This window comes from Dreissena polymorpha, chromosome 2 (assembly GCF_020536995.1).
Source record: "Dreissena polymorpha isolate Duluth1 chromosome 2, UMN_Dpol_1.0, whole genome shotgun sequence".
Lineage (NCBI taxonomy): Eukaryota > Metazoa > Mollusca > Bivalvia > Myida > Dreissenidae > Dreissena > Dreissena polymorpha.
Window position 1 is genome coordinate 31658550 of NC_068356.1, and position 13721 is coordinate 31672270.

At 36.8% G+C, this 13721-nt stretch overlaps 1 protein-coding gene across 1 annotated transcript in view; it reads right to left on the minus strand.

The window, feature by feature from the left end:
• LOC127866491 (calcium-activated potassium channel slowpoke-like) overlaps positions 1 to 13721 on the minus strand; it is an 87320-nt gene that overhangs the window by 18337 nt on the left and 55262 nt on the right. Inside the window, exons 16-20 of the mRNA XM_052407038.1 lie at positions 13373 to 13451; positions 7852 to 8020; positions 6884 to 7108; positions 1890 to 2100; positions 1027 to 1125 (exon numbers count right to left, since the gene is read on the minus strand). Of these exons, the coding sequence (XP_052262998.1) occupies positions 1027 to 1125; positions 1890 to 2100; positions 6884 to 7108; positions 7852 to 8020; positions 13373 to 13451 (783 nt within the window). The remainder of the gene's footprint in view (positions 1 to 1026; positions 1126 to 1889; positions 2101 to 6883; positions 7109 to 7851; positions 8021 to 13372; positions 13452 to 13721) is intronic.

Below are 13721 nucleotides of genomic sequence, written 5' to 3' on the forward strand. Positions count from 1 at the left end.
CACTTCAATAACCTACACAAAGGTTATTTCCTTTTACTCACCTACATGTTGCTCTGTGATTTTTCCCTTTTATCACCTAGCATTGTGATAGTTCCATTTACTTGCATTGCTCTATGATATATTCCTTCATTCACCTTGCTTGTGATATTTCGCTTTACTCACCTAGCTCAGTGATATCTTCCTTCACTCACCTTTATCTGTGATATTTTCCTTAACTCACCTAGCTCTATGATAGCTTTTTTCGCTCACCTAACTCTGTGATATTTCCCTTTACTCACCAAGCTCTGTGATATCTTCCTTCACTCACCTTACTCTGTGATATTTACCTTAACTTACTTAGCTCTGTGATATATTCCTTCATTCAAGTAACCCTGTGATATTTCATTTCACTCACCTCACTCTGTGATATTTCCATTTGCTAACCTAGTTCTGTGATATCTTCATTCGCTCACTTAACTCTGTGATATTTCCCTTTACTCACTAAGCTCTGTGACATCTTCCTTTACTAACCTAACTCTATAATATTTCCTTTCACACAAATCACTGTGTGATATTTCATTTCATTCATTTCACCTTGTGATATTTCCTTTCACTCACCTAGCTCTGTGTTCTTTCCCTTCACTCACCTCACTCTGTGACATTTCCTTTCACTCACCTATTTCTGTGATATTTCCCTTCACTCACCTAGCTGTGATATTTCCTTTCTCTCGCCTATTTCTGTGATATTTTCCTTCACTCACCTAGCTGTGATATTTCCTTTCTCTCACCTATTTCTGTGATATTTCCCTTCACTCACCTAGCTGTGATATTTTCTTTCACTCACCTATTTCTGTGATATTTCCGTTCACTTACCTAGCTCTGTGATATTTCCGTTCACTTACCTAGCTCTGTGATATTTCCTTTCACTCACCTAGCTCTGTGATATTTCCTTTCACTCACCTAGCTCTGTGATATTTCCTTTCACTCACCTAGCTCTGTGATATTTCCTTTCACTCACCTATCTCTGTGATATTTCCTTTCACTCACCTAGCTCTGTGATAAGAGGCACATTGGAGCCACAAGCTGACCCTCGTCTGGACGTCTTAGATGGACTGGTAACCTGCATGAATCCAGGTGGCAGGAACTCTGTACAACATATATATATAACAATTATATAAGCATTTTGATTTCACCATTTCAATTCACTTGTGATTGAGCAGTAATATTTCTTTTTAGGGCCAAATAATTATGTGTAAAACTATTTGCATTGAAGATGAAACTTAAATAATTATGATTTTTCATTTTGTATGTAAAGGTCCAAGGTCCAAAATTTAGGTTTATTGCCAAAATATATTTAAGCAGCCAATAAATTACTTTTGTATTTTTGTATACTCGTGATAATCAAATCATGCAATGTGATTGGTCTTATCATTTAGTTTGATATTGAGAACATTAATAACCAATCTGTCCTTGTTCTGGAAAAATTGGCCTTAAAGCATGCCTTATAGTGTCATCCCAGAAGAGCCTATGCAGTAATCACAGGCTAATCTGGGACAACACTTTCTGCTTCTATGGTATTTTTATGTTTCAAGGAAGTCTCTCCTTAAAGATAAGGTAGAAAGTGTCAGATGAATTAACCCTTACAGTGCGGGAACCGAGTTGTGAAGGCCTTTGCAAACAGTTTGGATCCAGATGAGACGCCACAGAACGTGGCGTCTCATCTGGATCCAAACTGTTTGCTATTCTGATAGTATTCTTTGAAAAAAAATCGAAGAAAATGCTAATTTTAGAAATTCTGCAGACGACATTTTAGCAGACGACAAATTACCCAGCATGCAAAGGGTTAAGCCCACTTTTCCCAGAATTCAGCTTAATCAGACTCCAGCAGTTATCCATTTTTTGCCACTCACCGACGTTTCCCAGGTTACCGGGTGACGATGCCTGTATGAGCCCCACACTGTCATCAAAGGTCATGGCCTTGATGTTGAGGGAGCACAAAATGGCCTCCTTATCCACGAGGTGAGGGTCGTCAAGGTTACGGTCCTTGGCAGAGAGGATCACACACATGTCACACAGGTTGATGTTCACGGCACGCAGGTTTGCACGGTTCAGGGGGGAACCCTGAAATATGTGAGAGCAGATCATGCATTAATATTATGAATATTTTCTCGTTAACACCTTTTTGCTGTTGAATGAAACGAGCTGTTTCAGTTTCATGCATGTGCATAAAATGTCATCCCAGATTAGCCTGTGCAGCCCGCACAGCTTTTTTGCTTTAAGGTCTGTTCTGAACAAAAATCCAGTGTATGTGGAAAGTGCTGTCCCTGATTAGCCTTAGGGGAATGCACATCTGGAAATACCTTTACAAACATGCATTAAGCCCAGTGTTCCCAGAACAATGCTCATGAGTTAATATTTCTTTTCTTGTTAACACCTTTTAGTTCCACCGAGTGGGGCAGGATAAAAGATTGAACTGAAAATGAAATCTTAAGAGAAATTGTAATTAAAACTTCTGTTAAGCATGTTTGATTAAAAAAACATACTAACTTTTTACACAATATGTTCTGAAATCACCAATATTTTCCTGTCAATTTTTTAATAAACTCATTTTTATGGACAAAGTGGCTTGTAATGAAAATGGAATTCAATTATGAAATATGCTACTCTAGTATATATATTAGACTTAGTGTCCATGGAATGAACATAAAAATGATTAACTACTAATGCATAGAAGAAGCTAACATGAACTATAGTTGTAGGTCGCACAGGAAAGGGTGAAAAGTAGTGTTACATCTACAAGATATTATAGAGTCATGACTGACAAGAATTTGACTACAGTTTAATAAACATTATACATAGAAACAAGTAAAAATATGTTCTGAAGTGCATATTACAAAAAGTGTATGTTCATGTTTTAGTAAATATTTATCATAATGGAGTTTTAAATTATGGTATGTAGAAACAAGAGGGCCTGAAAGGCTCAACGACGCTCATCTGAGATTCCAAGGAACTGACCTGTTCTGTGCAGCCCAAGATGTAATTAGAACAAATGTTCTAACCAACTTTAATGACTAGTGAACACCCTGGCAGCCACATTTTTCCAAAGACCAGAACCATTTTCATAAACATCCAAGATATCATTTAAACAAATATTCTGACAAAGTTTCATGAAGATTCATGAAGCCATATAAGGAAAAATGCCCCGCCCCCTTGTGGCCATATTTTTCAAGCAAATGGAACCCTTTTCCAATTTGTCCAAGATGTCATTGGGAATCTTCTGACCAAGTTTCGTGATGATCAAACAATAAATGTGGCTTCTAGAGTGTTAACAAGGTTTTACTATAGCTATATAAGGAAAAATGCCACGCCCCCTTGGCGGCCATGTTTTTCCACCAGCTGGAACCATTTTCGAACGCATACAAGATATCATTGGGACAAATCGTCTGACCAAGTTTCATGATGATCGGACAATATATGTGGCCTCTAGAGTGTTAATAGGGTTTTACCAAAGCCATATATAGTCATATTAGGCAAAATGCCCCGCCCCCTGGAGGACATGTTTTTAAAGCAACCAAAACCATTTTCAAACTCATCCAATATATCATAAGGGCAAATCTTCTGACCAAGTTTCATGAAGATCGGAAAATAAATGTGGCCTCTAGAGTGTTCACAAGGTTTTACTATAGCCATATAAGGAAAAATGCCCCGCCCCCTGGCGGCCATGTTTTTCAACCAACTGGCATAATTTTAAACTAGTCCAAGATTTTATTGGGGTGAATCTTCTGACCAAGTTTCATGAAGATTGGACAATAAATGTGGCCTCTAGAGTGTTAACAAGATTTTACTATAGCCATATAAGGAAATATGCTCCGCCCCTTGGCAGCCATGTTTTTCAAGCAAATGTAACAATTTTCAAACTAATCCAAGATATCATTGAGACCAATCTTCTGACATAATTTCATGAAGATTGGACAATAAATTTGGCCTCTAGAGTGTTAACAAGGCAAATGTTAACGCCGCACAACGCACGACGGACAAAAGACGATCACAAAAACTCACCATGAGCACATTGTGCTCAGGTGAGCTAAAAAGGTCATATATTGATTCATACAAACACATTTAACTTTTTAAATGCATAACTCTATTTGACTTTTTTTTTCACAAGAATACCTATAAACTAGACATGTGTCACAGACGCTGATTGCCCAACAACCCATCTTTCGGCACAGACAAAGACACTGTATATTATTCAGTGGACAAAAACTTAAAGAAAAAGAGCCATAACTCTTGCAGCAAAATTTCAGTTTTTGTGATAATCTACACATTATGGTCATTCAAGTATTAGTTTGAGTAACAACCACATGCATGTAGTAGTAAAAAAATAGTTGAAAACTTAAGCTTCGCGACATACTGACAGACGGACAAGTGCAGTCCTTAATGCCTTCTTTGAAAATTTAAGAAATAACAAATAAATATATACAATTGAATTTTATCTCTCTGTATTGAAAACAATCAATATGTTATTACTCATTATACATACATGTACATACATACATTAAAAACATGCACTCTTTTAATACTTGCAAGAAAATGAAAAAATGAAATTGCACAAAATTTTACCTCGTCTCTTCCAAGCTGTGAATTGCAAATTTATTAAGTAATTTATGAACACAAGCAATGATGTTGAATTTTAGTTCCACAGTTTTGATGCGACATTTCAAATTTGAAAGTTCAATTAACTTCCACTCATATAAGAATAAAATCCTAGGGATCAAGGTAAAGCAGAATGGCAGGGGAGCCCCTAACATTTTTAAGCACATGCCTTTAAAATATGTGGCCCCATTCCATTGTTATGCCCATCCTTTTTTGACTCTTTTTCATAAATACAGGCATACCCAACATATTTTTTTATTGGCTACTGATGATTTTATACAGTAACATGGTATTAGCATCACATTATTTAACAAAGAAAAAAGGGATGCTGGAATATAAGTACTTAAGTGGAAACAGCACAATTAAGTCACATACAATGTACAAACTTCATCATACAACTATTTTCCATGAAACAGGTGGCCCTGCTCCATTTCAGTAACCTTTACCGTGTTTTGGTATGGCTATATAATACCTTGTATCCACGCAATGATCAATCAAGTTTATTGCAGCAAGTGATTTTAAAATAGCATGATAAATAATGTAGTTTTAACAAGACTATATTGAACAAAATGGACAGACAGACAAGAGCAATATGTAATGCATCCAACTTTGCAGGAATATAGACAATCTATTTACTTCTCTCTACAGTTTGATTTCTAATTTGATGTTGAAATTCAATCCAGGAGCTTGCATTTCACAAATCAAATGACAGACAATGCAAGGCAAACAATAGAACATACTGTGAAACCATTTATTTTCGACAGCACAAAATTTCGTCATTTTTATAAAAATGACGTTTTCGTCAGCACTTAAATTCGCCGATTTCTGATTTTGAATTTAAAAAAAAAGCGTCAGTTAATATCCGATTTGTGTATAATACATATTCGCGATCAATCGCAGTTGCGAAAAATCGTGGTACGAATGCGGGAACACACTTGAGAATCATGCCAATTAACTAGTCATTTGTTATCAAGGGACAGTAATGGAACCTCTTAATATATGCCATTCACACGTTCATTGTTATGATAAGCGGACAAGTGGGATCGAATAACCGTTAACGAGTGTTTGTAAAAACGAAGCCAATTGCCAATTAGTCTTATTCTATTATTATAATTGCCATACTGATAACAATCGTACCTTTATCGGCACCAATTAGGGAAGGTGCGAACAAATTTATAAACTCTATGTGTGTGTTTGTTCTTAAAAAGTAAACTACCAGTATATATATCAATAATGTCAATAATTTTAAAATAAATAAATTGATACATATAAAATATTAATAAGTGAAGCTAAACGCAAACAATCAAACAACAAACAGCAATTAAAATATTCTTTATTAATTTGTGATAAATACGCATGTTGATCACACATCGTCATCTTTTCATTTGGTTTATTGTCTTACATCGGCATTCGCTGCGTGATGGCTAATATGCAACACCCCTGAAAAACACAATGCACCTAATGGGTAATAAAGTTATAAACAATTAGCGCTAATTCATTACCATTCTACATAAACGAAGTCAACGCATTCGATACAGCTGTACTGCACACGCGTTTTAAAGAAGTGTCACGTGTCAGTTAAGTACCTTGTGTAATCTACATCCCTTTGTGTCAAAACCGGAGTAATCTTGATTACGAAACAGCAGTGAATGTGTGCATGGATTATGTTGGAATTTAATGCCTCATGTCTACGGTAAAGTTTTTAAATATTGTTAAACTTAGTGTTTGTTTTTGTTCAAACATAGAGCATGATTGTTCGTTAGGATCTTAAATTCGCCGATCGGTCGACTGACGAAATTTATGAATATTAATGCCTGACGATTAATAATGGTTTCACAGTATCAGTTAATAAATGATCTCTCATGCAATTTTAAACACTGGAAGTGATATGCAATCCATACATATAGAACAAAAGTGAACTATATACCTAACCAATGATCATATGAACCTTTGGATTTTTGTTAAGTAAAGACCTCCTATGAACAACAAATTCCATAAAAGCAGCACAGTTGTTCCTGATAGGAATATGCGGACTCAACAGGCTACTCTGAAATGACTTTTTACGTACATGCATTAAGCCCAATTTTCCCAAAACGAAGCTCATTTGATGGAGAAATATGTGACAAAAGGATAACAACAATGCACACAATTCATGGCAACTATAAACACAGTGGACGATACTCTATCTTCCAAGGTAAACAACAATCTTTACAACCAACATAAAGGAAATAAAGATACCCAAACAACTTACTGGCAATATCATAACTTTCGGAAAGTTCTGGATGGTTTTCCACTCTCTATGCAAGTAGTCCAGATTGCCGACAATAATGACATGCTTTAGCTCATTGAAGTGGAAATTGCTTGCGCGCAACGGCATCACAAGATTGCGCAGGCCAATCAGTGGGGAGTTTGCGTCTGCAAACAGGCAGACGACCACGTGGTTGCATAGTACGGTCATGGCTGCTTTGTTGCGATCCTAGTATGGGAAAAATTAGATCATTGGTGATCCTCGCATTGGAAACAATGATGTTATATGGAATCCTTGTATTTGAAACAGTAATATAATTTGCCATCCTTGTATCGGACACCATGATGTCATTTGCCATCCTGGTATTGAAAATCATAGGTCATTTGTGTATGGAAATACAGTTTCTACAATATTGGACAATGAAGACATTGCTCTCAATTTTCCTTTTTTTTATTCTTACAATTTTCTTTTATAAATAATCCAGCCTGTATACTATTTTGTTCATGAATGCCATAAAAACACATTCATACAAAATATTAATGCACAAATCCATGATATAAACATATTCAAATGCTGCTTAGCATTAATTTGCAATATACAATTGACAAAATTCCTCAATACTAGGACATCCATACAACCCCTTTTATCTGCTTCATTACAAGGTTGTTGTAGGTACAAACCAGGAGCCCAGGTATGACATATACCTGACAAGACACCTATCTATAGGGTTCACCTACAGGACTTAAATTTAAAACAAACAAGCTAAAACTGTCTGTTTGTACTATGTGTAGGGATCGGTAATGAAATAGCTTCTGCCACTTCCTTGGACTCAAGTAGAGCAAAGTGACCGGCATGAGTCTGAACACTTGGTTGTGGGTAAATCCCTTGACTAAGCTTAGCCAGGCTAAGTTTGAGTTAGTTATAACTTAACACTATTTGATGACCAGTACACAAAAAATACTAAACCTTACCAAGATAGCCTCATCAATGTGTCGTCCTGGACACCAGTGGAACATGCCAGTGGAGTCAAACTTGCGAGGCTCGTCTGCCACGCCCCCTTTCTCCGCGTTGATGGTCCAGGGGGCGGCTGGGATCTCACTGTTCTCCTTCTCCAATGGCACCACGCTCGGACTGCTGGGCCTGATGAGACCATAGAGGCATGTGTGAATTTTCATACTTTATTGGAGCCTTGCTCTGGGAAAATAGGGCTTTATGCATATGTGTCTTGTTCCGACAAAACTGGGCATAATGCATGTGCGTAAAGTGCCGTCCCAGATTAGCCTGTGCAGTCAGCACAGGCTAATCAGGGACGACACTTTCCGCTTAAACTTGATTTTCGGTAAGAAGGGACTTCCTTCAAACTAAAAATACCATAAAAGCGGAAAGTGTCGTCCCTGATAAGCTTGTGCTGACTGCAGAGGCTAATCTGGGAGGGCACTTTACGCACAAGCATTAAGCCCAGTTTTCTCAGAACAAGACACATATGCATAGTGTCGTCCCAGATTAGCAAGGGTAGTAAGCATAGGCTAATGCGTGACGATGCTTTCCTCTTTTATGTAATTTTTCATTCAAATGATGTCTTCCCTATATGAAAATCCAATTCAGGCCCAAAGTGTTGTGCATGACAAGCTTGTGTAGATTTCACAGGCTTATCTGGGACTCCACTCTAGGCACATGCATTTAGCCACGTTTTCCCACAATAAGGTTCACTTTATAGCAGACAGGGTAGCTCCTGACCAGACTGAGCAAATGCCCTTGCTAGTCTGCAGCTATGCTGCTGGCATAAAGCATAAGACGCATTGGGCATGATGCCGCTCAAATAATAGGTATATTGTTTCTTGAACTTCACAGGTAATTCTGTTTTATTTCTTAGAGGCACAACAAAGACATTGATGAGAGAAAGCTTGAATTATTTTAAGAGAAATTAATTACGACTGTTGAATCAGAATGATTTTACTGACCGGTTTCTATTAAGATTAAAATAAAAATTAAAATTAAAATTTTGTATTTCTTTTTTTGTTTTATTAATTTACGATTAGTAAGAACTAAGGCAAAAATTAAAGTGTGTTACTAGCATAAGGAAAATGTATTTAGTTGAACTAGGACCCAAATCTATGTCAAATACCATGCAATTAAAGCCAGTTGGAAGCAAAAGAATGGTTGTTCAGACAAGTTGCCACTTGCATTGCATGCATTTCTAACCTCTTTTCAAACTGTTCTTAATCAAATTTTTCTAAGGGTTTGAGTGTTGTTATGTATCAACACGAAAAGCTTAGTTATTGTATTTCCTATTTGGCAAAATAACAAAAAAGCATTAGTATTATATTTTATGCATAACAAATCAATGAAAAAAAAATAAAAAGTTAAAAGAATTTTTAAGAATGTTTCACCGTTTATCAAACAAGTGGTTTAACTTGTTCTTTTTCTTTCTGAAAAATATCAAACCAATTATATTATACCAAATGTACCCAAATATCTTAATAATAAGTAGAATCTCCGAAGTGCATGGCATGGGAAACACTGGCTTCTTCTCTTTTTGTATACGATGGAAAATAAGCAAAGAACACTCAGAAGTTGCAGCTTTATTGGGAAAACACAAATGAGCAAAGGAAAGGAAATACACAAATTTATTATAGAAAAGTTTTTCAAATGTCTTCAAACAGGCACAATCTTTAAATATAAGAAGGGTCATATGTCATATTTCTTATGAATTACCACATAATAATATCTTTACTTTCTCTATACTGTCGAAACCCGATGGCTTGAACTTGCTTGGCTCGCATTTCCAGTTTGTTCTAACTGTTCTCGAAGCACCGATTGTTTAGCGCTTTATTTATAAACATTTCTGTCGGATGGCTCGAATTTGCGAGGGTCGAATTACAGCTGGTAATCAGGTAGGAGTGTTTGATTAAAGTTACGCCATATTGCACACATGCCATAGACACAATCCTTTTTTGATTGAGTAAAAGATTTTATTTTGTATACAATCTAGCATTTGTAGATAATATTACTAAGTCTGGGACGGCTGTATCACAACCCATACAATTTTAACTTAATGGAATGATTCTTGGTGATGTTTCTTACATGTGCCTGAAAATGTACTAGGTAAATAAGTGCTGATATAATATACATTTATTATATGATATTTGTTTTATTGTATGTGTAACTGTTTTAAATTATTTATTTATAAAAAATATTAAGCACATATTTTGTTCTTATTAATTCGAATGCAACAAGGGCTGTTTGTAAAACATGCATGCCCCTCATATGGGCTGTCCGTTGTAGTGGCAGCCATTGTGTGAACACGTTTTTTGTCACTGTGACCTTGACCTTTGACCTAGTGACCTGAAAATCAATAGGGGTCATCTGCGAGTCACGATCAATGTACCTATGAAGTGTCATGATCCTAGGCAAAAGCGTTCTTGAGTTATCATCCGAAAATCATTTTACTATTTTGGGTCACCGTGACCTTGACCTTTGACCTTGTGACCTCAAAATTAATAGGGGTCATCTGCGAGTCATGATCAATCTACCTATTTAGTTTCATGATCCTAGGCATATGCGTTCTTGAGTTATCATCCGAAAACCATTTTACTATTTCGGGTCACCGTGACCTTGACCTTTGACCTAGTGACATCAAAATCAATAGGGGTCATCTGCGAGTCATGATCAATATACCCATGAAGTTTCATGATCCTAGGCGTATGCGTTCGTGAGTTATCATCCGGAGACCATTTTACTATTTCGGGTCACCGTGACCTTGAACTTTGACCTAGTGACCTCAAAATCTATAGGGGTCATCTGCGAGTTATGATCAATCTACCCATGAAGTTTCATGATCCTAGGCGTATGCGTTCTTGAGTTATCATCCGGAAACCATTTTACTATTTCGGGTCACCGTGACCTTGACCTTTGACCCAGTGACCTCAAAATCAATAGGGGTCATCTGCAAGTCATGATCAATGTACCTATGAAGTTTCATGATCCTAGCCCCAAGCGTTCTTGAGTTATCATCCGGAAACCACCTGGTGGACGGACCGACCGACCGACAGACCGACCGACATGTGCAAAGCAATATACCCCCTCTTCTTCGAAGGGGGGCATAAAAAGTAGTAAGTAATGTTTGGGCAATATGAAAACTCTTCAACTGGATATGTAAATCTATTGCATATTCATGTGAGTTAACATAACTATATTATAAATTGGTTGGCTTGAATTCCTGATGGCTCAAACTTTTGTTGTCGGTCCCGGCGAGTTGGAGCCATTGGGTTTCAACTGTACTTATAAATGAACTTTTTCATAGTTTTTTGTACTAAAAAAATGTTATATGAAAATGTGCAAGCCCATAGGTTCAAACCCAAGACCACAAGAAGCAAAAAGTGCACACGCTTCTAATACGACACAGGATTTGGAATTTAGATGGTAGTTTAACCCTTTCCCACTCAGAAGCAAAGTGACAATGGCTATGTGCAAACTGCATAAAACCAGAACAGCCTGCGAGTAACTAGCAGTCTGTTCAGGTTTTATGCTGCTTGCTGCTCATCAGTATCTAAGGGTGGGAAATGAAGCCTTAAAAACTTCGATTTAGTAAGAAAGGTCTTTAATTAAATTTAACTTTCTATTAAATGGACTACAAATGCGTCAAAATACGTATCTATGATGTAAAGGGTTATACTATGTTGGCAATACGTATTATTGCTTATTTATTGATGAAAAGTGTTACAAACCTGACTGATGAGTGTAAAATAACTAATAGGTATTTATACTATTTTTCTCAGTCAGGAATGTTGTTTTCCTGTTTGAATATAATGAATACATTGTTGTTTTTTTTATCTAGGTCAATTAATTTGAACATTGTCTCTTTTTTTCAATGAAGTACATTGGATGAAACAAGAGTATTCCCTTATACCAACACCTAACATAACGCCTTTCGTTTTCTTTCTCACTTATAACTCAGAACTACACACATCAACATTAAGAGAACGTCTAAATTTACATGACATGTTAAAAGGCTCCATGTCAGGAAAAGAAGGTTATTAACAAGGTCACTGGCATCAAAACAATTGAAAAAGTCAAGGTCATGGGTTAAAGGTCAAAGTCATAGCTTAAGGTCATGGCCATTCAAACAGAGCATTCCTGATTACATTGAAAGCCTGGACGCTCTGGAAGCAGTAGAATACCAGTCCTCCATTTCCAAATCACCTTCTTCGCTAGAAGTTGTGTCAAACAAACTGGTAACAAGTTAATAAAGCATAGGCAATTGACAAATAGAGAGTACCAACTATAGGTGAGAGGTAATAAATGCCAAGAGTTTTAAAATACAACTGTTATTACTCTTTCTATAGAAATTTCTAATAAATAATGGATTTCATGACAGTAAAAAATGGCTTTCATGAATATTGATAATGATTTTGATTCTTTGTTCAATACCATTGAGTAATTTTTGGGAACTGCAGTTGATTCTTTGCATATGTTTTCCATAGAACAAAACCATAGAGACTCCACAGTTGCACAGTCTGGTAAACAGCTACTTTGTCCACTTAGGAGACCACAAAAACCATGTGTGACTTTATGGCGGATAAGGTAACTTCTGAGCAGACTGCTTTTATTGGCATGCTGGTCCAGAGATACACATAAGACCTATTTTTGCATGATGCTACTCATTTTATTAAGTTAATATGCAAATGGAATTATCAGTTATGTAAAAGTGGTTTTCTGTTCCATCAAGTGTTTTCACAAGTATTGTCATCTGTTAAACACAAATTTTGTAATATTTTGAAAGATGAGTAAAGCTACCAGTTGAATTTGTAACAACATTTAAAAGTAAAATTGACACAAATGTGTGTTAAATTGAATTTATTAGTGTCTTGTTCCGTGAAAGCTGGTCATAATGCATGTGCGTAAAGTGTCGTCCCAGATTAGCCTGTGCAGTCCACACAGGCTAATCAGGGACGACACTTTCCACCTAAACTTGATTTTCGGTAAGGAGGGACTTCCTTGAAACTAAAAATAGCATTAAAGCGGAAAGTGTCGTCCCTGATTAGCCTGTGCGGACTGCACAGGCTAATCTGGGACAACACTTTATGCACATGAATTAAGCCCAGTTTTCTCAAAACAAGACACATTAATTGATTGGTTATTGCTTGATCAAGTTTACCATAAATCACTATTTCATATTACATAAAGTTTATTGATCTTCATACTTGTACAAAGTATTATATTTCCTTAAGTGGAACTACATATATCTCAAAGTTATTTGTGGACTTCCAGCCATATGGGATTATAAGATCGACTGCTGTAACTATGTTTTGGAGAAAAACAAATGTGGAAGTAGAGTACAATTAAACCATTCCCTCTAATCTTCCTACTCATCTCAATTTACTGGATCATGGTATTGAGACCGAGCTATATGGTTAACAAGTTCACGTGAACTGGTCTCAAGGGTGTTACCATGGTTGTCAAGGCTATGTTCATGTTTCCATGGATACCTACATGTTGCCACCTCCAGCGGGTGCCTTCTTGATCTTGTCCTTCAAGCCAAATGGGTTCGGGTTGTGACTCTGTGTTGCAGCTAAAAAATAATGTAAATGATCTATATAAGCCTTGCTGTGGGAAAACCAGGCTTAATTCACGCGTTCCCAGATCAGCCTGTGCAGTCTGTTCATAAACAAAATTAGCCTCTCTCTGGGACACCAGGGCTCAATGCATGTGTGTAAAGTGTCATCCCAGATTAGCCTCTCTCTGGGACACCAGGGCTCAATGCATGTGTGTAAAGTGTCATCCCAGATTAGCCTCTCTCTGGGACACCAAGGCTCAATGCATGTGTGTAAAGTGTCATCCC